This window comes from Leptidea sinapis, chromosome 39 (genome assembly GCF_905404315.1).
Source record: "Leptidea sinapis chromosome 39, ilLepSina1.1, whole genome shotgun sequence".
Classification (NCBI taxonomy): domain Eukaryota; kingdom Metazoa; phylum Arthropoda; class Insecta; order Lepidoptera; family Pieridae; genus Leptidea; species Leptidea sinapis.
The window spans coordinates 8970528-8996090 of record NC_066303.1 but is presented as its reverse complement, the minus strand read 5'-3'; the positions used below and the strand labels follow the sequence as shown (position 1 = coordinate 8996090).

Here is a 25563-nt window from a genome sequence, read left to right as displayed (position 1 = left end):
ATTTCAAACTTAAGTAATTAGCTCTTTGGTATAATAAGTACAGTAGGGTATAGAGTATAATAAGTACCTATTATACTTTCGAATAGGTACAATCCCGCGGCTACTCGTGCATATAGTATTATTGTGTGCTTTGGAATATTAATGTAGTGTTGCTATTCTATACAACGTAGATACCTTGGTACTCATTACGAAATCGCGTCGTAGGTACCTTAGGTATAGGTATTGCACATGCTGGTCTAACCATTTCACTTTAATTTATTATATTTCAGTTTAACTTATATTTTTCTTAAAATGAAGTGTAAATAAAATCCAAGAGGAATATTAATATATCTATGATAAAATCAGTATTAGAGCTATGGTAGATCACCTGACATTAAATTTTGTTCAAGCGCCACCTATGACACTTAATATGAACTAATATAATATAAAAGGGTCGTATCAATGTACTCACGTAATGTACTGTCCTCACTATGTGGTACTTAGTAGAAGTCACAATTAAAGATGTCGCAAAAGTCAACTGTCATTTATTGACAGGTGATTAAAGCTCATCGCAAAGTGCAAACTGTTGAAAAATTAAAATAAATAGTAACGACTAACGGATTATAAAAATTTGAATTTAGATAAACATTATTTTCGTGAAAAATATTATTTAGAATTTAGAGTAGTTTTTGTTATGTTGTTTGATAACTAAGCAATAAAAATTTCAGTTATTTTTATACATAAATTATGTGTTAACTTTGATAGACTATCGTAAAGAGAGTACCTACCTGTTCCTATAGTATTGAGAAGTATTGGACACTTGAAGATACATGCAACTCATAAAAAATATGGATCTACAGCTAAAACCAGTGTTGGAAAAATACTCCAAATATACTATAGAAAAACAACCCAGTCCAACGTATGTCGAAATATACACCAAAAGTGAAAATGATATCGTTTTAGCTTATTCAAAAGTGAGTATAATTACCTACTACACAATATTATCAGATATAAAAATTATTTATATATTTTTTTAAATAATATTCTATTTATTTGCCTTCCAATAAATAAATTAAATTATTTTATATTACTATACTGGAAGATAGGCTCCTATCTTCTATATATTGTTATATCTTGCCCATTGTTACATAAAACATAATAATAGTTTTTATATAATATATTTTTTATGATAACTTTTCAACGTAAGAAAGGTATTTCTAAAGGTGCTATTTAAACATTAAATTATTAAATAAGTAATAAATATAAAATGTTTTAGGTAAAGCAATCTACAGGCTTGTCATCTGAGTATACCCCTAAAAACAATGAATGTGAAAAAGGTATGAAAATTTCAGAGCACTATGGGTATTATTATTTTTACCTATTACCTTCACGTAGACTTGACCGGTTATATCTTGATTAATAATTAACCCATACAGTAACAATTACAACATAACAAGAGCATTTAAGGTAAAACCCTTTACACTATTTCACACACATTATGGTAAGCCACATAGGTTACCATACTGAACACCTTAATCCAAGCATAACAAATAGTTTAGTAACCCATAGGGTTAAGTTTCCATGTTTATTAATGTTATAAATACAAAGCTACTACTTGGATAGGAGGAGGATTAACATGCAAGATATTACTATTTCAGCAGTGTAAGTTCGGACTGAGGCAGGCATAGAATATTTTTTAATAACAAAGACAGTTTATAATTTAATAAGTTCACTTTTAGTGTACATAGTTTCAGTTAATTCATCCTCCATGTGGTCTTTCTTCATTATTATCATCATTATCATATCAGCTGGAAAATGACCACTGCTGGACAAAGACTTCCCCCAAAGTGGTCCTTCTATGACCACTTACTGTTTAATTAATAAATGCAGTGCAAACGTAAGTAACTAATTTTAAGCTAAGGAGTAATCCAAGCTTAAAATTAGTTGTCCCTGTCATGTAATTCTATGGTAAGAGAAGAAAAAAGAGATGATGTTACTAGACAGTGAGATACTTTTTTATAAGTCAGTTTGGAGATTAAATAATTCATGGCTTAGGTAAGGTTGAATTTGTAATTGGTGATCATAGGACTTATAATTTTGCATTTTATCCCTTTGCTACTCAATCACTTTTTATAAGTGTGAAAGTATTATTATTTATAATAGACTAAGCAGCTTTCACTGATGCGTCTATATCATTTGCCATATCTATTCAAATGTTTGTCCAGTCTATTCTTAAACTGATTAACAGATTTTGATTTAACCACTTCCTTGGGCAATCTATTCCATATATGAACAACTCTGTTGGTCAGGAAGTGGTTTAATGGATTTGATGATACTAAAGGATATTATAGCTTCATATCATGTCCCCTTAGTCTAGGATTGCTCATCCTTGGATACATGCTCTCAAAATTTGGGACATTATAATAATTATTTAGTATTTTGTATGTTTCAATTAGATCTCCTCTTTCTCGCCTGCTTTTGAGGGTGCTGAGTCCAAGCTTTGTAAGACTTTGTTCATATGTAAGATTTTTCAGTTCCCTTGGCAACTTAGTGGCTCGCCTCTGTACCCTTTCCAACAAGTAGAGTTGACTAACCATAATAATTTCATACTCAAGCTTAAAAAATATTCAATATGATTGAATTTGGTTATCACTGGTGTAATACTTGGCGAGTACTTAGTCTAGCTTCTGTCTACAATTATATATATAGCTTATACACAAATTACATTTATGGTTACCAGTGGGAGACTTCTTTGCACAGGAAGCCAAGCCGGCTAGATTATGGGTAACACAACGGCGCCTATTTCTGCCGTGAAGCAGTAATGTGTACGCATTACTGTGTTTCGGTCTGAAGGGCGCCGTAGCTAGTAAAATTACTGGCCAAATGAGACTTAACATCTTATGTCTCAAGATAACGAGCGCAATTGTATTGCCACTCAGAACTTTTGGGTTTTTCAAGATTCCTGAGCGGCACTGCATTGTAATGGGTAGGGCCGTATCAATTACCATCAGCTGAATGATCTGCTCGTCTCGTACCTTATTTTAAAAAAAAATCTATCTATATAAATAAAAATGAATTGCTGTTTGTTAGTCTCGCTAAAACTTGAGAACGGCTGGACCGATTTGGCTAATTTTGGTTTGTTTTTCCTTTGATGTGTCCCCCGTTGTTCACAAATCAATTAATTTAAAGAATAGTTTAAAATGAAAAAATAATTAGAATTTTTATATCATTCCTATGGTTGGTAGATGAACTACAGTTGTTAACATAGCTAAGTGAGGTTTTCATTTGTATGCGCATCATGGAAAAACTATTGGATATATTTTAATTATTAAGTCTTCTAAGTTTTATTCCTCAGACACTTGGTCCTTATCAAAAAAAAAATATTGGGATATCTTCATTGAATATAAAGTTAATAAAGTTTTTTTAAGTACTATGTGCTTAGTCATGTGTATATGCGGATGAAGTCGTGGGTATGAGCTAGTATTATATAAAAAATAAAATTGATGAAAAAAAAATATCTTGTATCTCAGTGTCTGTATGATATTTCAGATGAATTGGATTTAACTGGTTCACCTTTGAAATTGGATTTGAGCTTGCACACAATATTAGATGAAACAATGATTCCTGATGAACCACAACTTTGGAAAAAGGAAGAATTATTGCATGGACCTATTGATGTTAATATAGCAAGGTAAAATACAATTAAGGCAGTGGGAACTACATTTTTTACATTAACTATTATGTTTATGATTTTTAACTGTTAAAAAAATCTATATAAGGAAAAACTGACTTCAAAAACTCAAAAGTATAAAATAAGTAAATAGATTTTTAATTTAATACACCTCTTATGCAAATCTTATACTTTAAAAATATACTAAAATACTATTATTTGTATGTGCTACCTATTGATAGTGTTTAAATTGGTGCTTGCCCGCTTGGGTTGTTTGGTTCTAGAGCTGCTATTACATTTGGCCTAGCACCGACTTCAAACCGACCAATAGGTTGCACAAAAATTAAATCTTAAAAGTATTGTACCTTCTTATATAAAAACAGCTCAAATAGCCTAATAAAAGAATTTTAATATTTCACATGGTATATCAAGACTAATTTCATTTACAGAGATATTGCTAATCTTTATTCAAGGAGTATATCAACATTGCCTAAAGATGATGTTGTACCAATGTGGGTTCTATGTAACCCAGCATCGGAAGAACCAGGAAAACCTATCTTACTTACTATTCAGTCAAATAATGAAGAATTTAACAGAGGAATCGTTACATATGAAGGTGCATTAACTTTAGATGAGATTGATGTTGAAGAGCTCATAAAAGAATTTGCGAAACAAGAACAAATCGATGAAGATTTGGTATGTATTTTATTATATATTTTAAAACTCACAGAATCTAATTATTTAATATTGATTTTTAGATGTTTTCGGTATAAATAAAATGTTCTTGCAAAATTTCAATTGGTACAATAATGTTTACATATTATGTACCTATTCACATTTATTTTACATGTTTTATATACAATATTACATTTATATTGTTGCTAAAAAAAAATCCGACTTCAAAAAAGTATAAAAATAATTGCGTATGTTTATACAATCTAATTAATTAATGTAATTCTAGTAATGATTCTTGTTATTTTTGGGCTGTACCCTCCCGCCACCTCCCCGCTCTAGCTTCTCACCTCCTCACGTCTCAAGCACATCTCAAATATAACTATATATTATGTAGTTACAAACCTACATTGGCTGACACCTACTCCAAAAATAACAATAATCGTTAGTAGAATTAGATTCGTTATTAGAATAGAAGCCACATCGGAAGCAACAGCTTTCAATTAAAAAATGAATTATCAAAATGGGTCCCAGCCGAAAGTTCTGAGTTAACAAACATAAAAAAAACGTACCCACGAATTGAGAACTTTTCTCCTTTTTTGAAGTCGGTTAAAAAGTCTTTTTCGAATAAACCATTGTTACCTTTACGATTTAAGAATACATATAGGTACCTATAATAGATGGAGTTATAATGTATAGTGATTGTTAAATACATTTGTGTTTTGTATAATTCTAAAAAATTTGTTTTTCTTTTTAAATTACTTTAGTAAAAATTAAATTACTTAAACATTTGTTTTTTATTATGTTTTGTTATAGTGTGTATTAATAATACACACTCTGTTAAAATTTTAGCTGTGTAACTATTGTAGATTATGAGATACAGCCTGCTGACAGATATATTGATAGCAGTTACTTAGTAATAGAGCTTATGTTAGAGTTCCTTACCCCCAAGAAACTACTTAAAACTTATAAAAACCTGAGTGTGATAAATTAAATAATATATTTTTAATTCAGATATCAATATTGGTGGACTCTAAATATACAATCGCTGGTATGACATATGGGCAACTTAGTGTTGTGGAACAACTTAATACTCCACATGGCGGTTTCACCGAGTTGCACTGTGAGTGGACGACTAAAACGGTTCATACTCCTTATATCAGCTGTAAAGTACGCTTTGTAAGTATTTCTTTAAGTTTATTTTAAGTTCAGAATGCTATTGTGATGATAGTTGAAATCTGAGATAATTTATATGTTTAGATAGAGACTCTAGCTGTTAAGCTCCTCATGAAAACAGGCCAAGTTTAGTGTGCATGACAAATTGCTGAAAATATCGATATTTGATGAATCAAAAAAAAATCAAAATGATGTATCTGTAAATGTTGATGCCAGTGAGTTTCTTGCCACTTCTTCTGACTAAAGATCAAGCTTTTCCGAAGTGGTGGTAAATGGTAAAATGTACAACTTGAACTACACAATAAAACTCGTTCCACTGTTTGTTGAAAGATCCTAAAAAATAGCAGTCAATCCCGCGCATCAAAATTATGAGGGTAATATTTAATTTCAGGAGCAAGAAGTAACTATAGGTCACATGGCCAGTCCGTGCAATGCCGTGTGGAAGTCTGTGTGTGCATTACACAATATAAACCAGCTGTTGGTTGATATGATGGCTGCTGGAACTACGTGCATCAATTTGGAAACAGCTGTTATTACGTAAGCTTCCATTTAATATAATAATAATAATAATAACTTTTATTTCTCACCAACAACCAAAATTACAATATAGCGAAAACTTAAAAATACAGGGGATACATAAGTTTTGGTTGTGGATCGCTGGTGCCTGTAATAAAATACCTGTATTACTGGTCACCAGGATTCCACTTTTACACAGTGACTAAAAAGCTTGAAATTCCAAAGGATAGAGGTGTGTGTGTGTGTGTGTATGTGTGAGTGTGTGTGTGAGAGAGAGAGAGGGTGTATGTGCAAACATGCGTACGATAGGGTGTTCTCGGTTTATAGGTGTGCTAACTACCCAAGACCCCCAGAAGTCTCTCTGTGTGATAGTAATCTTGCAAAAGGAGCCATTCGTGTGCAGTTGACCGACATTTGTACATGTTTAGACCATACAAACATAATACCTTGTGTAGCTTATTATAAAGGTACGGTCCCAGAAACAGAAAGAATCTGCGGCTGAATGATGTCCTTACCTTCGTAGATACTGCCACAAGATGATTGCGGCGATTAGACTCTGGCCTAAACTCTGTTAAAGGGTGCTGTTTGATAACAATCGCCAATATGAAGAGTTGCCTGACTGTCAGAACTTGGCAGTATTCATAAAGTTCTGTTGTGGGATACAGGCGAGGCTTAAAACAACATACCTTCAAAACAGCCCTCTGTGCAGTGGAGCGCCACCAAGAGAAGGTGAGATTTTGCAGCACCACCCAATGTCGTAATGCAATAATTCAAAATAGTTTGGCATATCGCTAGGTATACCATTTTCATTATGTTAGGATCGGCAGAGTGACGTTATCGCCGGAAAATATAAACAAGCTTACGTACTCGGCCTGACAAGTATTCTACATGGGGCTTGAAAGTCAAGTTTTGGTCAAGAACTACCCCCAGATATTTGATAGATGTTACTTTTTCAATGCAGCGAATACCAGCTGAAATTTGACCGTCATTTGGTAAAACAGTGATTTGTAAGGAGTCTTCGTCTTTATGGTTGGGCATAGAGAAATGGATCATTTTAGTTTTAGCTACGATTAAGGTCAGCCGGTTTTCTTTAAGCCATTTATTTGCTGCGTTAAATCCATCTTGAGCAACACTATACGTCCCGGACAGCGTTCCGGAAGAAAATACCAATGCTGTATCATCTGCGTAAGAAAATATTTTTCCATTATATAATTTAAGATTGCATAGGTCGTTTACGTATACTAAGAACCAGCTTGGGCCAAGAATGCTCCCCTGAGGAACGCCATATTCAATGGTAGTTTCTAAACTTGTATAAGGGCCAATCTTAACACATTGGGATCGACCGGTTAGATAGCTTTGAAACAGGGATAATTGGTTTCCTCTTATACCTAACGAGTCCAGTTTGGATAGCAATATCGAGATCGAAACCGTGTCGAACGCTTTCGCAAGGTCCAGAAAAAGTGCTACACATTTCTGTTTATCGTCAAGTTTTCTGACTATGTGATCCACTAAATTATGTACAGCATCAGCAATGGAGCAATTCTTTCTAAAGCCATATTGGTTTGTAGACAGGAGATTATGTGACTCTTAGTACTTAGTGAGTCTAATATTAATAATTTTTTCCAGTACTTTAGACATCGCGGGCAATACAGATATTGGTCTGTAATTTATAATTAGACTTCGATCACCTGATTTGAAGATAGGGTGGATAATAGCCCTTTTGAAGGCCGAAGGAAATATTCCCGTTTTCAGGCTCATATTACATATATATGTAAGAGGCGGGATTATGATTCTCTTGTGCTTCTTCAAGAACCCAGTAGAGATTCCGTCCCAGCCCATAGCACTATTGTTTTTTAATGGTGTGACTACGCGCTCGACTTCGGATTCGTCGGTGCTGAACAAAAGAGTTGGGGCATAGAATGGACGTGTGGGATCTCGCAGCAAAAGCACTATTGTTATTTTATCTACCAGCTGCCTACCAATATTTGCATAGTAAGAGTTTACCTCATCAACGCTAAGCTGTCTGTTCTCCTTTAGGCACAATAGGTTTTCAGCCGGGGACTTCGTTTTACCGGAGTTGGTAATTGATTGTATGGTCTTCCATACTTGCTTGGAATTGTTGCCGGCTTTTTGAAATTCAAGTTTTTCAAATGCAATTCTGGTTTTTCGTAATAGGTTAATACAAAAGTTACGATATCGCTTATAAGTAACCCTCAGTGTTTCGTTTGCTGGTTCTTTCCTCACGCGTTTGTAAAGTTTGTCTCTATGACGCATACACCTCAGTAAACCTAGAGTAATCCAGGGTTTGATAGGTCTTTGTCTTCGAGACAATTTGATAGTTTTACTGTTAGCAGAGATAGCGTGGAGAATAGGGTCATATAAGTGTTTTAGCGCGATATTAGGATCATCAGAGGTATATACAGACTCAAAGTTTATGCCGATTAGATCCTCAGTCAGCTTATCTTCGTCAAACTTTATTATTGAGGTTCGATAATGTGATATTTTCTTTTTCAAAGATATCGCAGCTACAATAGCAAAATGATCAGTGACGGTCGACTCGACAACTAGTAGTTTAATAGGTAGATGACTCTTCAGGTTGAGATGATCGAGGCAAGTTCGATAATGAGTTGGAAAATTATGACCAAGAAAAAGACCATGGTGGGCCAGTACTTCCATAAAGTCAATCGAGTGGACATTTGACTGCTCATTTGAAATATCAATATTAATGTCACCCGTAAGAATTATACTACTGTATGCCTTCAGCTGCTGTAATAGGGAGTCCAGTGATTGTATAAATCTGGAGGGGTCTCTGAATGCGAATGGACGGCAACTATAGCTATGTCAGTACCCAAAGTAACCAATAGACAGCTGGAGTCATGTATAACTGGTTCCGTGACAGTTACTTGAGTCAGTGTTGATTTGGTATACACAACCACGCCGTCGTTCTGATTATGTGTAATTTGGGTTACGTTATAGTTATACTCATCCATTAAAGGAATAGTGGGGTTTTGAGATAATCGACATTCAGTTAAGACAATAATATCAGGATAGCTGTGAATCCTCTCAATTAAGGTTTTAAAATTTTCATTGGTATAGTTCCCGAGGTGAAAACACAAGGTATCCATATAATACTCGCCAAAATGGTATTTAGTCGCAGGTGGAGGAACAAAACAGAAATGTTGTCGTTAGGTTCAATTGTAGATAATGTAACCTTTCTTGAGTACAGTGAGGGCTCACAGAAACAATGTATCAGAACGTAGAATTCGTGTAAGTACTTAATCTTTTTGTAACAGTATGATATTGTCGATAGTTTGTATATGATTAAGCGTATATTATATGGTTGGGGGTAAACAGTGCTATTGGAATGAAGTGTAGTGACGCTGTGAGTGAGACTAGTGAAGATTCGGAGAAAACATGTATTTAGTATAAAAGTGGTTAGTATGAGCTGTTTGTGTGGAATGTAAGTGTGCGTTTGAGAAAGTAAGTTGTCAAGACTGTGAATGGGAATAAATGTATTGCTATCCAGAAGATTGTTTGCATAAACTTTCATTGGGTAACTTTTTAAAACTTTAGTGAAGATTATATAACAAAGAAAAATATTTTTTATAAAATCAATTGTCATTAACATGCAACGAAATTGTAGGTTTGTTGTTTTAAGATGTAAATAATACAAACGTGTAACTACAGAAATAATTGCTAATTCTAGTCACTTTTGCAGTTTCAGTTGTTGTACTTGGTCTTCATTTCTAATCATAATAAATGGAGATTGGTCGTCCTTTCTGACATACACTTTACCATAGGCTGTCCAGCAATATTTGTAAAATCCAGATCGGGTTAGGTCTCGGGCGAGGAAGTGTAGACGGGACCCCCTAGGGGTTAAATGTTCAGAGAGGAAAATGGGAGTATCCTCATTGGTTTTAATACCCAGTTGTTTGCAGGATAGTTTGGACTTATGCTTTATGTTGTATGCCTTACCCAATTTCAGGACTTCCGCCTTCAACATGGTCGAACTGGTTTCCACTATTATAGGTGCGTTACGTTGTTCGTTGCTCTTAGTATGTGATCTATATATATCCTTTATATCAGATTTGGAAATGTTGCAGTCCAAGTTGCGGGTGAGACACATTATCATTTCGATGAGGTCATCCTTAAGTTCATTGCTTCGCCTGGGCACATTCTTTACGATGAAATTCGATTTGCGGTTTCCTATCTGGATTTCCTCAATTTTTGTCTCAAGCATAGAAATACATTTTTTGTCTTCTTTGGCTTCCCTCTCTAATAGATTAATTTTCTTATGGAGCTCTTCGTTCTGCCCAGTCAAAACTGCAATAGAGTTTTCTATGCTGACGTTGGACTGTTTAATTTCTTTAAGGGTTATATTTATCTGCTGAACCTCTCTACCGTGCTGTTTTGTAAAGGTATTCAGCATTTGTCGCATTTCTCGCTTCAATTCATCCAGCTGATTACTGATAGAGTCATCCATTTTATCCCTAGTTCTCTTGCGATTCAAGTCATAATTAGGTGGTGTCTTGTTGACTTTCCCCATCAAGTTAATATATCTGATAGTGATTTATCCATATTAGGTGTTGAAAATTGAAGATGTTCGTCAAAAGTTAAAGTTGATGGTGGAGATCGTTCACATCTAAAATTTTATATATAAATGTATAGAGTATAGACCATAAACTCCCGTAACTACCGTAATGGACGAACTCTGTGTGAATGTGAGATAACTATCCTTACATAAAACCTAGGTGTGAGAAAGAGACGGAATCGATGAAGACCATGAAACCGTTTTGAAACAATTTTGTGTCCATTAGAGAGAAGAAGCGGAGCAAGAAACTCTCCCAGCATTCTTTTTTTGCGCTCTTTTCAATAAAAATATACAATATTGTACAGTCATTTCTATCGCTATAAAATAATCACAATCTAGTCCCAGGCTGTCCGATCATTTAGATATTCAGCAGTGGAGTAATAGGATTAGGACAGAGCCATTTTTTTTATAAAACATTTATATTTATTTATAGATAATGCCTGAACAGTGGCTGGGACTTTATTATAGAAGTGTATACATTTACCTTTAAAGCTATTATGTATCTTATGAAGCCTACTAGAATTAGTTACAAGCAATCCCTTATTTCTAGTGTTATAATAATGAAAATCACTATTAAGAGCAAAAAGGTGACGATTTTTGTGAACGTATATTAAATTTTCATAAATGTACTGACAATGAACAGTCATAATATTTATTTCTTTAGATTTTTCTTTGAGAGACTGTCTATAACCAAGCTGATATATAGCACGAACAGCTCTCTTTTGCAGTGCAAACACTATATCAATCTCGGCGGCATGACCCCATAGTAAACCGTACGTCATGATGCTGTGAAAATAACTGACTAGCACACATGACTATTTTAAATTTAGTCTCGCCGTAACAAGGAGAGTGATTGTCTATTACTCTAGTATACTAAGTTTTTTGTATTGACACTGTTTAACACACCACAATTCTATTTTTATATGCTTTATATCTTCTACTACTACTTACTAGCTTCTCCTGTATCTATCTCTAATATATAAAATTCTCGTGTCATGGTGTTAAACTTTGAACTCCTCTGAAACGGCTTCCGGCTCCGAGTGCATATTGGGTAGGTCTGAGAATCGGACAACATCTATTTTTCATCCCCCTAAATGTTAAGGGTGGTCCACACGATTTTTTTCTTAAATTTTTTTGATTTTTTTTTTAAATTTGTTTGATTATGAGTCAGCATTAATACATACAACTTCAAATTTTCACCCATCTACGATCAACAGTTACTTTTGTATCGCGATTTTAATATCGGCAATACAACGTTTGCTGGGTCAGCTAATAATATATATATAAACAGAATCTTAGAACGTGATTTTCAACAACTTCAATATGGACTTATAATTATTTTTATTTCCAATATTTGTTTTGTATGGACATTATTTCTGCTTCTGCTGTGCAGCAATTTCATTATAACAACAGGGTGCGTAATTTACGAAATAATTCTTGATGCAATGAAATATTATTGGCAAATTCATGAAAAACAGAATTTTATTATTATGTACAGAACAACGTCTGCCGGGTTATATTGATATAAATTTTAGCAACTGCCGCCCACTGCAGCCGTTCCAGCTTCCACAGCCCGCAGCTAGACATACCAGTTCATTCTTGTAAACCAAGTTAGCAATACTTTAAGATATCTGGGACCAGAGACTCTAGACTAACCTGCAATAAGTTTTTCGAGTATCAAAATCCAAAGAGCCAATCCACCATAACTAAATCCGTCGCAACTACGCGCGTGCGGACTACTCCTTTGATGTGGTCTCAAAGCCTGTTCGATAGTTTTAGTTAATTTGTTTCTCCCAAATTATTATTTATCCAGAGATGAACAATGCTTCATATTTAAAACAGAATGCCTATTAAATGTAATATGTAGTTAGGTACATTTTAAAAACTATAATAATGTTTCAATGAAACATCTGTACATTTGACAATTTTTTTATTTTATTAGTTTATTTTTTTATTGTAATGAAAATAAGGCGAGCAGGACGTTCAGCTGATGGTAATTGTTACGCCCTGCCCATTACAATGCAGTGCCGCTCAAGATTATTGAATATCCCAAGAATTCTGAGCGGCACTACAACTGTGCTCGTCACCTTGAGACATAAGATGTCAAGTCTAATTTGCCCAGTATATTCACTAGCTACGGCGCCTTTCAGACCGAATCACAGTAATGCTTACACATTCCGTTGTGGTACCCATAAACTAGCTGATATCCGGTGCAAAGGAGTCTTCCACTGGTAATTGGGTAGGGTACTTGACTTTTAGAGGTTATAATAATTATTGTTTGTATTATTTTTATAGACCAGTAATACCTGGTATGAAACGCTACAACAATGCAAAGCGACTCAAGGAGTTGTTGAACGAAACAGAAATGTACACATACACTGCTGATTGCCCAGCGGGGGGCTGTCTGTGCGTCACTGAAGACACTACTAGTCTGCGGCAATGTATGGCGGACATGAAGAGAGGATCGAGTAACGATTTTACTTATAAACTGTGGGATGTGTTGCGTGGTAAGCTCTCAATATCGTATAAACGTACATATATTTTTTTATGAAAATAACTGACAAGACGAGCACGACGTTCAGTTGATTGTAATTGATACGCCCTACCCATTACAATGCAGTGCCGCTCAGGATTTTTGAAAAACCCAAAAAGTGGCACTACAATTGCGCTCGTTACCTTGAGCCATAAGATGTTATGTCTCATTTGCCCAGTAATTCCACTAGCTTCGGCGCCCTTTAGACTGAAACACAGAAATGTTTACACATTACTGCTTCACGGCAGAAATGGCGCTGATGTGGTACCCATAATCTAGCCGGCTTCCTGTGCAAAGGAGCCGCCCACTGGTGAATATTATGAACAAAACTGAAAAATTAATAAAATATATGGCAAAAATTATAGCAAATAAATCTAGCAAATTCACGAGTGTTAACATAGTAGGTGGGAAGTTATACTATAATAATTGTTTTAATTTTGTTTGTTCTGCTTAAACGCATTAGACTTATTTTGGTGATTAACTAAGAGCGTAGACTAACTTTAATTATAGATTAAATTAGGGTTGAGCACCAAAAACCAAAAAAGCTCCCATAAAAATATATAACAATTTTTATTTCATTCTCTAACAGAATGTGAAACAGCAGAGGAATTGATGACGTTGCTTCTACAAGCTCTGACCTTTATATCGTCTGGGAAAATAAGACCATTTGTAAGTATTTAGGTCATTATTTTTAGTTTTGGTAGCATGTTTAATGAAATAAATATAATGACTAATAATTATAAAACAAATCGAAATATATTGCTCTAAATTAATCTAAATGATAAGGGAAGTACCTTAATATATAACAAGTATTCTACCTGCAACTTCTTTCGCTTGGAAATCGGTCAAATTACACTCTTTTGCGCCGTTGCAGTAGCCGATGTGATACTACAGGGTATGGATATTTTTATACCAAACTCTGTAGTACCCATCGGTGGCAGATCACAGCCCTGGTTCGATGCGTCTGTTAAAGCAGCATCTGACGGCAAAAAACAGGCGTATCGAACTTGGGTTGCGGCGCTGGGCACAAAGGATCCGAACTGCACAGTTCTTAAGAGGAAATACAACCGTGCCTCCAGATTTTTTAAGCGGCAAATCGCCCGTGCAAAGTCAAAACACGTCGTCAAAATCGGCGAGCAGCTTTCCAGTTACCCGACGGGAACACGCAAGTTCTGGTCGTTGTCGAAAGCTGCTCTTGGTAACTTCAGCCAGCCGTCCATGCCGCCGTTGCACATGAGGAATGACACCCTGGCCCATACGGCAAAAGAGAAAGCCGATCTCTTGTGCACTCTTTTCGCCTCCAACTCGACTCTTGACGACAACCGAAAAACACCGCCGACCATCCCGTGGTGTCAGAGCTCTATGCCTGAAGTACAGTTCAGACAGAAAACTGTTAGGCGAGCTCTGTTTTCGTTGGACGTCAGAAAGTCGAGCGGGCCGGATGGCATTTCTCCAATCGTGCTTAGAACGTGTGCCCCTGAGTTGACGCCGGTGCTAACGCGTTTATTCCGGCACTCTTATTCTAAAGGCGTAGTCCCTGACTCATGGAAGTCAGCCCTTGTCCATCCGATCCAAAAAAAGGAGACAGTTCGGATCCGGCAAACTACAGGCCTATTGCTATTACCTCCCTGCTCTCCAAAATCATGGAGAGCATAATTAGCCGTCAGCTCTTGGTATATCGAGAGGGTCACCAGTTGATCAACGACCGACAATACGGGTTTCGCCATGGTCGGTCGGCAGGTGATCTTCTGGTATACCTAACACATAGATGGGCAGCGGCTATTGAAAGCAAGGGGGAAGGCCTGGCAGTTAGCCTGGATATAGCGAAGGCCTTTGATCGTGTATGGCACAAGGCGCTCCTCTCCAATCTTCCATCATTTGGGCTTCCCGATAGCTTGTGCAAGTGGACCTCCAGCTTCTTCACTGGGCGCAGCATACAGGTCGTTGTCGACGGATATTGCTCGAACCCGAAGCCCGTGAATGCTGGAGTGCCCCAAGGCTGTGTGCTGTCTCCCACGCTGTTTCTTCTGCATATCAATGATATGTTGGACACCTCCAACATTCATTGCTATGCAGACGATAGCACTGGTGATGCCGTATACACTGGCCATGCAGGTCTCTCTCGGGAAATCGTCGACCAGTGCCGGGAGAAACTTGTGTCTTCTATCGAGTCCTCTCTTGAGAAGGTCGCGGAATGGGGAAAATTGAACCTTGTCCAATTTAACCCCCAGAAGACTCAAGTTTGCGCCTTTACCACTAAAAAAACCCCATTTGTCGTATCACCGCTCATCGAGAACACTTCTCTTAAAGCCGCGCCTAGTATCGGAATACTGGGTCTCGAAATCTCGAGCGATTGCCAATTTCGTGGTCATCTGGAAGGCAAAGCCAAATTGGCTTCAAAGAAACTGGGCGTCATTAATAGAGCACGGCAATACTTCAAGCCGGCCCACATACTAGCGCTCTACAAAGCGCAGGTCCGGCCACACATGGAGTAATGCTGTCATCTCTGGTCTGGCGCACCCCAGTATCAGCTCGATCCATTTGACCGCGTGCAACGCAGAGCAGCTTGAATTGTCGGGGACCCAGTGCTCTGTGAACGGCTGGATCACTTGGCGTTGCGTAGAGACGTCGCTTCATTGTGTGTCTTCTACCGCATTTATCACGGGGAGTGTTCCGAAGAGCTGTTTAACCTGTTTCCTGCCGCCGAATTCCACCTTCGCACGACACGCCACAAGTTAGGATATCATCTTCACCATCTGGATGTGTGGCGGTCCTCCACAGTGCGGTTTTCAAGGAGCTTTCTTCCACGTACTACAAAGCTGTGGAATGAGCTTCCTTGTGCGGTGTTTCAGGGACGATACGACATGGGTACCTTCAAAAAAAGCGCGTACACCTTCCTTAAAGGCCGGCAACGCTCCTGTGATTACTCCGGTGTTGCAAGAGATTGTGGGTGGCGGTGATCACTTAACAACAGGTGACCCGTACGCTCGTTTGTCCACCTATTCCATAAAAAAAAAAAAAAAAAACTCTCCTAAGAACCATGCCCGTATTTAATAGTAGGTACTGTAGCGCGTGAGTCTTCCATCACTCAAGGGATCGTTGCATAATAAAACAATCTTCTTCATAATATTCATGTGAATTTTAATTATTGCACTAAACAAAATGTAAACTAAGTACTACTAAAATAAATAATTCTTTCATTAATACTTATTTTATTTGTATATAATCAGTAATGGATGATATTAGGTTACTACTAAGAATGGCTGTTTTAAAGTTAGCAGTAAGCTAACTGTCAGAATCTTTTAGAGGATTCATATTCTGGGTGTAGATAAAATCTTGTATGCAACTGTTGATAATTAGGTATTAAAACACTCATGTGAGTATTAAATAAATCCACATTCGTGTTTTAATACCCCTTATTACACAACAGTTGCATAAATAACTATTACAGTACAGTAGCGCACCACCAGAATAATAACTCTATCATAACAACTTTAACAGATTGACGTAAGCAACAAGTCTCTTCTGTCAAAACTCGTGTTGAAACTGTCTCGTGGTCACTCGCAAACATCCAAAGTCCTGAAGAATCTTCGCTCAAGTCCGCCTCAGGCTTTGTCCCTTGTCGCCCAGGTGGGGGTGGACAAAACCATGTGGGAATACACCAGGATCATGTCGCTACTAGAGCATTCATTCTTCTTAGCCAGGGTGTGGAGAGCAGATGCTAGGTAAGATTATCTGTCAAGGCCCAATCCGACATTTATATACTACCCGTTTTTATCTGTGGGCCTGACGTCCATGACGTCACATCGGCGCTTTATTACAGTATTGATGTAAATGTGTTGTGTTGTGATGCTGATTATAATTATGAAAAACCAATGAAAGCGTCTAGGTTATTTAATGTGTATTTACAAAGGGAGGGAATTTATTTTTTGGCAGAACTGTTATAGCGACACAGATTAACAGAACCTACAGAATAATTAACAACAAAAGTCAAAACGTAATAATGAAAATTTCAAAAATAAAGATGTGATATCGCGATTTGTACCTAACGGTAATGAAACTGAAAACCGTACTGACGCAACAGGACGAGCGCGAGGGGGCGAAAGAGAAACGGGAGGTGGCATTACGTTAAAGCCATATCCAGAGATAATGTGGCCGGGTAGTACTTATTTCCGTCGCCTTTTTGCGTTTTTATAAAAAAAACTTTATATACCACTATATTTCAGATCCGGTGAATCCATAGAACAGATAAACCAAACCATACAGGATATGACAATGGGAGGTGAATTCAATTTGAACCCGTTTGAAAGTATTTCAACAACGGAACACTCAATACGAATGGACTCCGAGTCGTTTTGTTTCGAGGAGGAATCCAATGATTTGACTGTTGACGATTTTGTCTCATTAAAAAAACACGGACTTGTTAGTGATAAGAAGGATGCTAATGAGGTATATGAATATATATTTAATAATTGCTACTCAGATTTTGGAGGGTTTTTTCATACCTAGTACTCTACGTCTGTTGTGGCTGAACGTAGTGCGCATTCTGGCCGCTTATTCAAAATGGCGGACGATCGCACGTTCCTCGAAACGTGCCTAAAGCAGCGCGGCGCAAGAGTTAAGCAGAAAAAAGTTATTAACGAATTTAAGAACTATGTGATAAATTTTATTTTTGCCTCCTGCCGAGTTAAAACAGCTACATCATATTTCCCCACAAACAGAGGCCGGGAGCAGAGAGGGAGCAAAAAAATCAAAACAGTTTCCAAAATTTCGCAGTCGCAGTAGTAATTGTCTCCCCCATGTTAGCGCGACGGTATATTGTTTTAGAATTCTCAAATCTGAAACAGGCCTATGCTAATGTGTCACCTTGAGCACTGTTTAGTACTATAATTATTATTCCTCTGTACGATGATTGGTTGAGGTAACTGGCATCAATACTATTTTTACCAATAATATTATATTTTGTTGTGATTATTTTTACTACATTAGTTATCTCTTAGCATTTCATTTATTACTAGCTGACCCGGCAAACGTTGTTTCGCCATATAAAGTATAATTCACGCGATAGTTTTATAAATAATAAAATATTGCCTATATTATTGCCTGTACATCATTTTGTTCTATTGTCAATAGTTTTTGCAGCGCACGCAAAAATAGGTTTTCGATTTTACACCTTGTGTTACAAAATAGCAATTTTATCACGGATCCCTAATTTTGAAAAAAAAACATAGCCTATAGCCTTCCTCGATTAATGGACTACCCAACACTGAAAGAATCATTCAAATCGGACCAGTAGTACCAGAGATTAGCGCGTTCAAACAAACAAACAAACACTGCAGCTTTATAATATTAGTATAGATTGTAAATGTGTATTGTAGGGTCTTTTAGCAGGCTTTACGTTGATTAAATTAAACGTAGCAGTAATTATTGATTGTGTTAGGTTTATATATATATATTTTTTAGCGTGCCACACTGCCCTGGGACCGGGCGCCCCAGAATCAGGCTAGCCTTACCCTGGCATGCGGGGCTCTGCTGGGGTGGACAAACCTTTCCCTTGCTATTCGTGGGAACGCAATGGAGACTAATAAAAATAGGTTATTTCACGAAAATGGCGGCGATGTGGTTCGCCACCCATCACGTCTCGTTTCTCGCGGGGGCGAAAAGCGGCCCATGGAGAGCCGCTTTGCTACGTTGAATGTAAGAAGAGGAGTGGATGATAAGGTAGATGAAGTATGTCAGATGATGGATGAACGATCCATAGATATTCTGTGCGTGAATGAAACGAAGAGGAAAGGATGTGATACCACGGTTCATGGTCCCTACACGGCATACTGGTCCGGAGTCCCCCAAACTAGCCGAGGCTGTCAGGGAGTTGGTGTGATTCTTTCCGCTCGAATAGTAGAATGTGTGATAGAGCATGAATGTGTTAGCCCAAGACTCCTCTGGATTAGGTTAAAAGTCGGACTCACTCGCTTGTTTATCCTTGGGGTCTTTGCACCGACGGATCTGTGCGGAGGTGGGTCATTAAAAGCCAAAAAAGAGAGGGAGGAATTTTGGGACAGTATGAGAGAGGTCTTGAATAAATGCGGAGAAAATGAACGGATCGTGATGTTAGGGGATTTTAATGGGTGGGTTGGAGTAAAGCGTGATGGGTATGAAGGAGTTCTGGGTACGTTTGGGGACGAGAGAGTGAATGAAAATGGGAAAAGCCTGCTTGAAGTATGCTTGGAATGGAATCTTTGCGTGGCCAACACAATGTTTAACCACAAAAAGATCCATTTGTATACAAGAGATGAGGGTGAGTCTAGAAGTATGATTGATTTTGTAATTGTAGATGAAAGACTGAGAAAGAAAGTACTAGATGCTCGGGCATACCGCGGTGTAGGCCTCGACACAGACCACTTCCTGGTCATAGCCCGAATGCGCGGCCTTTTTAAACGTTGGCGACACCGACGAGCTGAGCCTACGAGTGTTTTGGACAGAGTAAAATTGGAAAATCTACAAGAAAAGAAAGGAAAGACGAGTATGTAGAGAAACTGAAAGAAAGTTTTAAAGGCATAGAAGAGATAGTTGTGATTGAAGATTTGTGGGAGACATTTAAGAAAGGGGTCGTGAATGTTGCTGTTGAGGTATGCGGGGTAGCTAAAAGAAGGAAAGGAAGAAAGAACCATAATTTGTGGATGGATAAAGAGGTACAAATGGCGGTGCAAGAAAAGAGGAAAGCTTGGTTGGATTGGTTAGCAACAAAAGCTAACCAAAAAGTACAAAAGGCAACGGATGACTAGATAAAGGAAGCAAGAACGAAGTATAAAAGATCATGAAATCAGCAGCGAAAGCAGTTGTGTCTAGAAAGAAAGAAGAACGAAAGGATGATTTTGATAGAAGGCTCACTGAAGATTTCCAGTCAAACATTAAGTTCTACTGGAAATCCATCAAAACAGCCAGAGGAAAAACGTCTACCTCGGAGCTCAGTATAATCAGGAGTCAAGATGGGAACATTATAAGAGGAGAAGAATGTGTGCTAAAGAGAGAGAGTATTTTGAAAGTTTGTTTGAAAGAGAGGAAGTGCATGAACAACATCCGACAGCTTCTATTGAAACTAATACAAATGTTGATGAAAGTGAGATAAGCATGAATGAAATAGTGAAAGCATTGAAAAGTATGAGATTAGGTAAAGCTGCAGGGTATGACAGGATTACCGTCGAGATGCTGAGGGCTGGTCAGGGCATAGTGGCTAGCCAGCTGTACCGCCTATTCAATTTGTGCTGGCGAAATGGGCAAGTACCAGGAGACTGGTGCAAAGCTGTAATCGTGCCATTGTATAAGGGAAATGGGTCACGACAAGACTGCAGAAACTACCGCGGTATAAGCCTTCTCAGCGTCGTCGGTAAATTGTATGCAAAAGTGTTGATTGAAAGAGTTGTGAATGAAACAGACGAAAAAGTATGAGATGCACAAGCGGGATTTAGAAAGGGAATGGGATGTACGGATCAGGTCTTTTCCTTGCGGTGCATAGCCGAAAAGGTTTTGGCTAAAAACAAAAAGGTCTATTGCGCGTTCGTGGATCTAGAAAAGGCCTATGATAGAGTGGCGAGGAATGAATTGTGGTCAGCATTGTCCACGAGCGGTGTGAGCAGTGTCTTCATACGAGCATTGCAATCTCTTTATAGAGATTCTACTGCTTGTGTAAGGTTAAACGGGGCATACACTGAATGGTTTAATATCGAAAAAGGTGTTAGGCAGGGATGTGTAGCGTCACCGTGGCTGTTTAATCTGTTCATCCTCAAACCACTGTCAGTCTCTTTTGAGACTGACAGTGGTTTGAGAATGAATGAGTTACTCGTCAAATGTTTTCTCTATGCTGATGACCAAGTATTACTTGCATCTTCAGCCGAGGAGTTGCAAGAGATGGTAACTGCTATGAATGGAGCTTTTGGTAGAAAGGGAATGAAGATGAATGTAAAGAAGACGAAAGTGATGGTGCTTGAAAGAGATGAGGTAGTGACAGACTGCAATATCGTGATTGGAGATGAAAAAATTGAACAGGTGAATGAGTTTGTGTATCTGGGTTCTAAATTTACAAGAGATGGAAAGTATGAGAGTGATATTGAAAGAAGAGTGAATGCAGGAAACATGGTGAATGGAGCTTTGCACTCCTTTATGAACAGTCAGAAGGTGTCTAATAAGGCTCGCTTGGCTGTGCATGAGGGGGTGTTGGTTCCAACACTCATGTACGGAAGTGAAAGTTGGGTATGGCAGAAGAAACATGAAAGCAGAATAAATGCAGTTGAGATGAGAGCGTTGAGAAGTATGATAGGAGTTACACTGAGTGACAGGATAAGAAATAGTGAGATAAGAAAACGTTGTGGTCTGAAAGAAGATGCTGTGACAAAAATTGAGAAAGGTATGCTGAGATGGTTTGGACATGTCGAGAGAATGAATGAAGAACGATTGACGAAGAAAGTGTATAAGGCCAGTGTGAATGAAAGTGTTGGAAGGGGTAGACCTAGGCGGACGTTTCAAGATCAAATCAGGGACGTCTTGAAAAAAGGCCAGGTCAAGAGTACCCTAAACCGGAGAGCATGTATGAAAGGAATAATGAAAGTGGACGAAGCGAAAGAAGTATGTAAGGATCGTAGCAAGTGAAAAGAAGTGGTCTCTGCCTACCCCTACGGGAAAGAGGCGTGATTTTATATATGTATGTATGTTAGGTTTATAATATTGTGAAGTGAAACCACAAAAATATTTGCATGTCTGTCAAGACGAAACATGTGCCTGCTCTTAAATTTTTAACAACTTGTGAATGTTTCTGGCAAATAAAGAACATTGACTTTGACTTTTGACTTTGAGCTGGTATTTGAATAGTGTGAAGGTTGCCGGTTGTGCTTTGGCACTGCCTTTTTAATATTAAAGACGGTAACGTAACCGGAAAGCTTGGATGGTGATTCCATCTCTGATCATGCCATACATGGACATCTACAATACCAGAGGTCTGAGAAATGTTTCCAGATTGGTGAGAGAGAGTGCTAAATTTAAATATACAGTAACTGGCACCTAGTAAAAATGCAGTCTGTTTTAGCGGTTTTTTATTGTATTGTACAGCCATCTTGACATCATGTGATTTCATATTTTGATGAAGAAAATAGATGTAGTGGAAGACGGAACTAAGAGAGAGTCTGATTTATGTTTTGATCCAAATCAAAATATTTTTAGGTGCCATTGATACCAGATGAAATAGATATTAGCTCCTGGAAGAACATTCTAATGAGATTCGCTCAAATACATGCGTGCTTGGAACATCTGTATCGCGCTGAGACTTGCCTTCGAATTGATTTTTGTGAGTATGCGTTTTATATAGTCCCCGGAACGAATTTTTAATGTTTTGATTAATAATTAAATTTGCAGAAGTTAAAAAAAAATCTACCAAAGTTAGGTGCTGGGGCCTATATCATAAGTTTTGCACAATCTGCTTTGATCTGGAAAGAAATTGACCTCGGTGACAGCGGGCCCGTTCTTTTTTTTTTCATTATTTTATATTAAGTTATAAGTATATATAATGGAATACGTTGGATGAGGGCAGCGCAGGACCGATCGTCGTGGAAATCTTTGGGGGAGGCCTTTGTCGAGCAATGGACGTCTTCCGGCTGATGATGGTGATGATACAAAACTAAAACGTACTTAATAGTAGGCGGTGTTCTTCTTAATTGGTCAGCCCGCATGGTTCTTGCCGAAAAGTTTATAATCAGAGTGGTGATAGATCAATATAGGTCTTAAAAATCCAATATTTCAAGAATCCAAAACAAGCAACACACTAGTTGTTGACACATAACTTTTAACTTTGATTACAAGTCCACATCTGAACATAAGATGGGACATTGTTGTAAAAGTGTATACATTTGCCCTTAAAACTATCGTATATTTTATGTAACCTTTTAGCATTATTAAATAGTTTCAAAAATTACTACTTTGAGCATAAACCGATATTATATAAATGTTTCATTCTTCACTTTCAGTCAAGTAAGCCACTTGACCCCTCTTAAAAAATGCTCCATTCTGATTCATTGATAGCTCAAATGTTATTGTAAATTTGATCATACCTTGACTCAGTCACATTATTGGCTTGACTGATGACCTGTGGGAGGCTCCTTTGCATAGGATGCCGGCTCGAGTATGGGTACCACAACGGCGCCTATTTCTGCCGTAAAGCAGTATGTGTAAGCATTATTGAGCTTCGGTCCGAAGGGCGCCATAGCTCTTGTAATTACTGGGCAAATTAGACTTAATATCTTATGTCTCAAGGCCGCTTAGAATTTTTGGGTTTTTTAAGAATCCGGAACTGCATTGTAATGGGCAGGGCGTATGAATTACCATCAGCCGAACGTCCAGCTCGTTTCGTCCCTAATTTTCATTAAAAACAAAAAAAAACTTTGTATAGATAATATTAATTGATAAATTACATGCAGTACCTAACAGAAAACTATGAAGCTGAATTGTCTTCTTTAATTAGTAACATAACTAGTAGATTTTTTTTTCTTTTTATTTACAGCACAAATGAAATCCATCGCCTCTCGGCTTGTGGAGCTATATGTGACAGAGAAGTCTCCAATAAAGACAGTGGGGCAACTCATGAGTGATCCTGTCGTGAAAATTAATATTCCTATCACCAATAACACAGTCCAGGATCATTTGAAGTAAGTTTTATAATACTAGCCCACATCCCCCTCGATATTTGGGAAGCTATCATCGGCCACATTTATTAGAAATACAGTCCATATATGAATCTACAGTAGCGATTGTTTCATCCCTGTTGTTTCACAGAAAGCCAGCAATGTGGTATCGCGTCGATATGTCCAGGAAAGAGGAAGCGAAGGACTCAGGAATATTACGTGACTGCAAGGTTGTGCACGTGTTCTCACAGCTGCCAGTATTCCCAACAACTACGCATCAATATATAGGTAAGTGACAACTTCTTAACATTTGGCATTTCTGGGATGGGAAAAGGAACCGAACTCGCGTGACCGTCAGGGCAAAGAGATTGAAGTATATATGACAGAGCGGACAACACGAAAACCTTTTGATACGAAACATATCTCTTTACCGTCATGCATTTGATATTTAACTCGAATTCGAAATTTTAATAAAAATGATTTCTTTCTGCATGGTGTTACAAAACTACCCGTAAAGCCGAAAGGAGGTTAAATGGGGCCTTATAACGAGTCCATTCACAACATTTAAAAACCGTAGTAACGCCGTATAACATACCTACCCCAAAAAAATAAAAAAATATTAATATTTTCACTAATGTGCAAACCCTATTTCGGTAAACTTAAAGAGTAAACTACGGAGTACCTACATTTCTACCTAATTCGCGGAACGACAAAAATTTTAAAAGACCTAACCTAGCGAAACAAATGAACACTTACTTTTTATAATAAACGTTAAATTTACAGAAACGGATCAAAGTGTTGCTCAATATACAACCTCGCTTGACGGGATTTGGCTTGTGTGGCATTTCGCACCGAATGTAATGATGATAGAATCAAATAATGTACTACGACTTTACAGAACATTACATTCTTTAAAAAAAGCGCCGATATTATAAGTGTTCTACACTCTCTACAACAATTATATTTTTTATTTCAAACACCCTTGCTTATTCTTAAAAGATTACTAACAATTTGTTCATGCTGTGCGCTTAATAAATATTCAACGTCTGCCTTCAACCAGACGATTAGAAAGATTTAAATTTAGTTTAGTATAAGACGTGTAGTGATTGGCGACGAAGTATAATCCGACAAAGTTTGAAAGCGAACAGTTTCTTAAAACGTTGTGGATTTTTTCGGCTATCTCCGTTTATTACAAGCCTTCATCTGTCAATCTATAAATGACAACATTTCTATCCATAATAGCTCTATAAATTTGTTCAGTCAATAACTACATGGAAGGTGTCCATTTAAAAACAATTTTAATCTCTATAGATTTCATTGTAAAAACAATAATAAATATATTAATTTATTTGCAGAAACACCTAATGAAGAGATCGCTGAAACGACAACAGTGGGTGAAGATCTAAAGTATCAACATACGAAATATATATATCTTAGTAACATAGTGAATAGTTATATTGAATTATAATGTTGGAATTTATGCCGTTTCAATTGATATTTTTATGATAGATATTTTATAAAGCTTTTTATCTGTATGACTTTGTTTTATTTAAAAGCTGGCAGGTCTGAGAACTGATGTTCCGTTCATGTGATTAAGAAATATTGTGATATGTTATTTTAAAAAAAAACTACTACTTATTTCTGCCTTATCGTTGTAATGACTGTGCCTAGGATTATAAGATGATAAAAATAATTGGGATGTACAGTGTCGAATCTTTTACAATGATTAAATCGAAATCTACAGAAATTGGTAGCGTCC

General features: G+C 37.3%; 1 protein-coding gene across 2 annotated transcripts; it reads left to right on the top strand.

The window, feature by feature from the left end:
• The first annotated feature begins 582 nt into the window (after nt 1-582).
• Nucleotides 583-25339, top strand: LOC126976126 (protein zwilch). Of its 2 annotated transcripts, none has more exons than XM_050824325.1 (14): nt 583-953; nt 1256-1316; nt 3529-3670; nt 4099-4345; nt 5336-5500; nt 5889-6034; nt 12900-13111; nt 13727-13806; nt 16639-16862; nt 17364-17586; nt 22351-22474; nt 23684-23828; nt 23956-24092; nt 25160-25339. In XM_050824325.1, the coding sequence occupies exons 1-14, from the start codon at nt 810-812 to the stop codon at nt 25270-25272; spliced, it is 2163 nt and encodes a 720-aa protein (XP_050680282.1). In that variant the 5' UTR covers nt 583-809; the 3' UTR covers nt 25273-25339. The 2 variants fall into 2 exon arrangements, with proteins under 2 accessions (XP_050680282.1, XP_050680283.1); XM_050824326.1 differs by having other exon boundaries at nt 591-953; nt 4123-4345.
• The last annotated feature ends 224 nt before the right edge of the window (nt 25340-25563 follow it).

Excerpts from the sequence above, each read along its gene's own strand:
- LOC126976126 (XM_050824325.1), top strand. The coding sequence starts at position 810 with ATGCAACTCATAAAAAATATGGATCTACAGCTAAAACCAGTGTTGGAA. Across the intron at positions 13,807-16,638 it reads CTGGGAAAATAAGACCATTT|ATTGACGTAAGCAACAAGTC; the intron begins GTAAGTATTTAG and ends CAACTTTAACAG. Across the intron at positions 17,587-22,350 it reads ATAAGAAGGATGCTAATGAG|GTGCCATTGATACCAGATGA; the intron begins GTATATGAATAT and ends AAATATTTTTAG.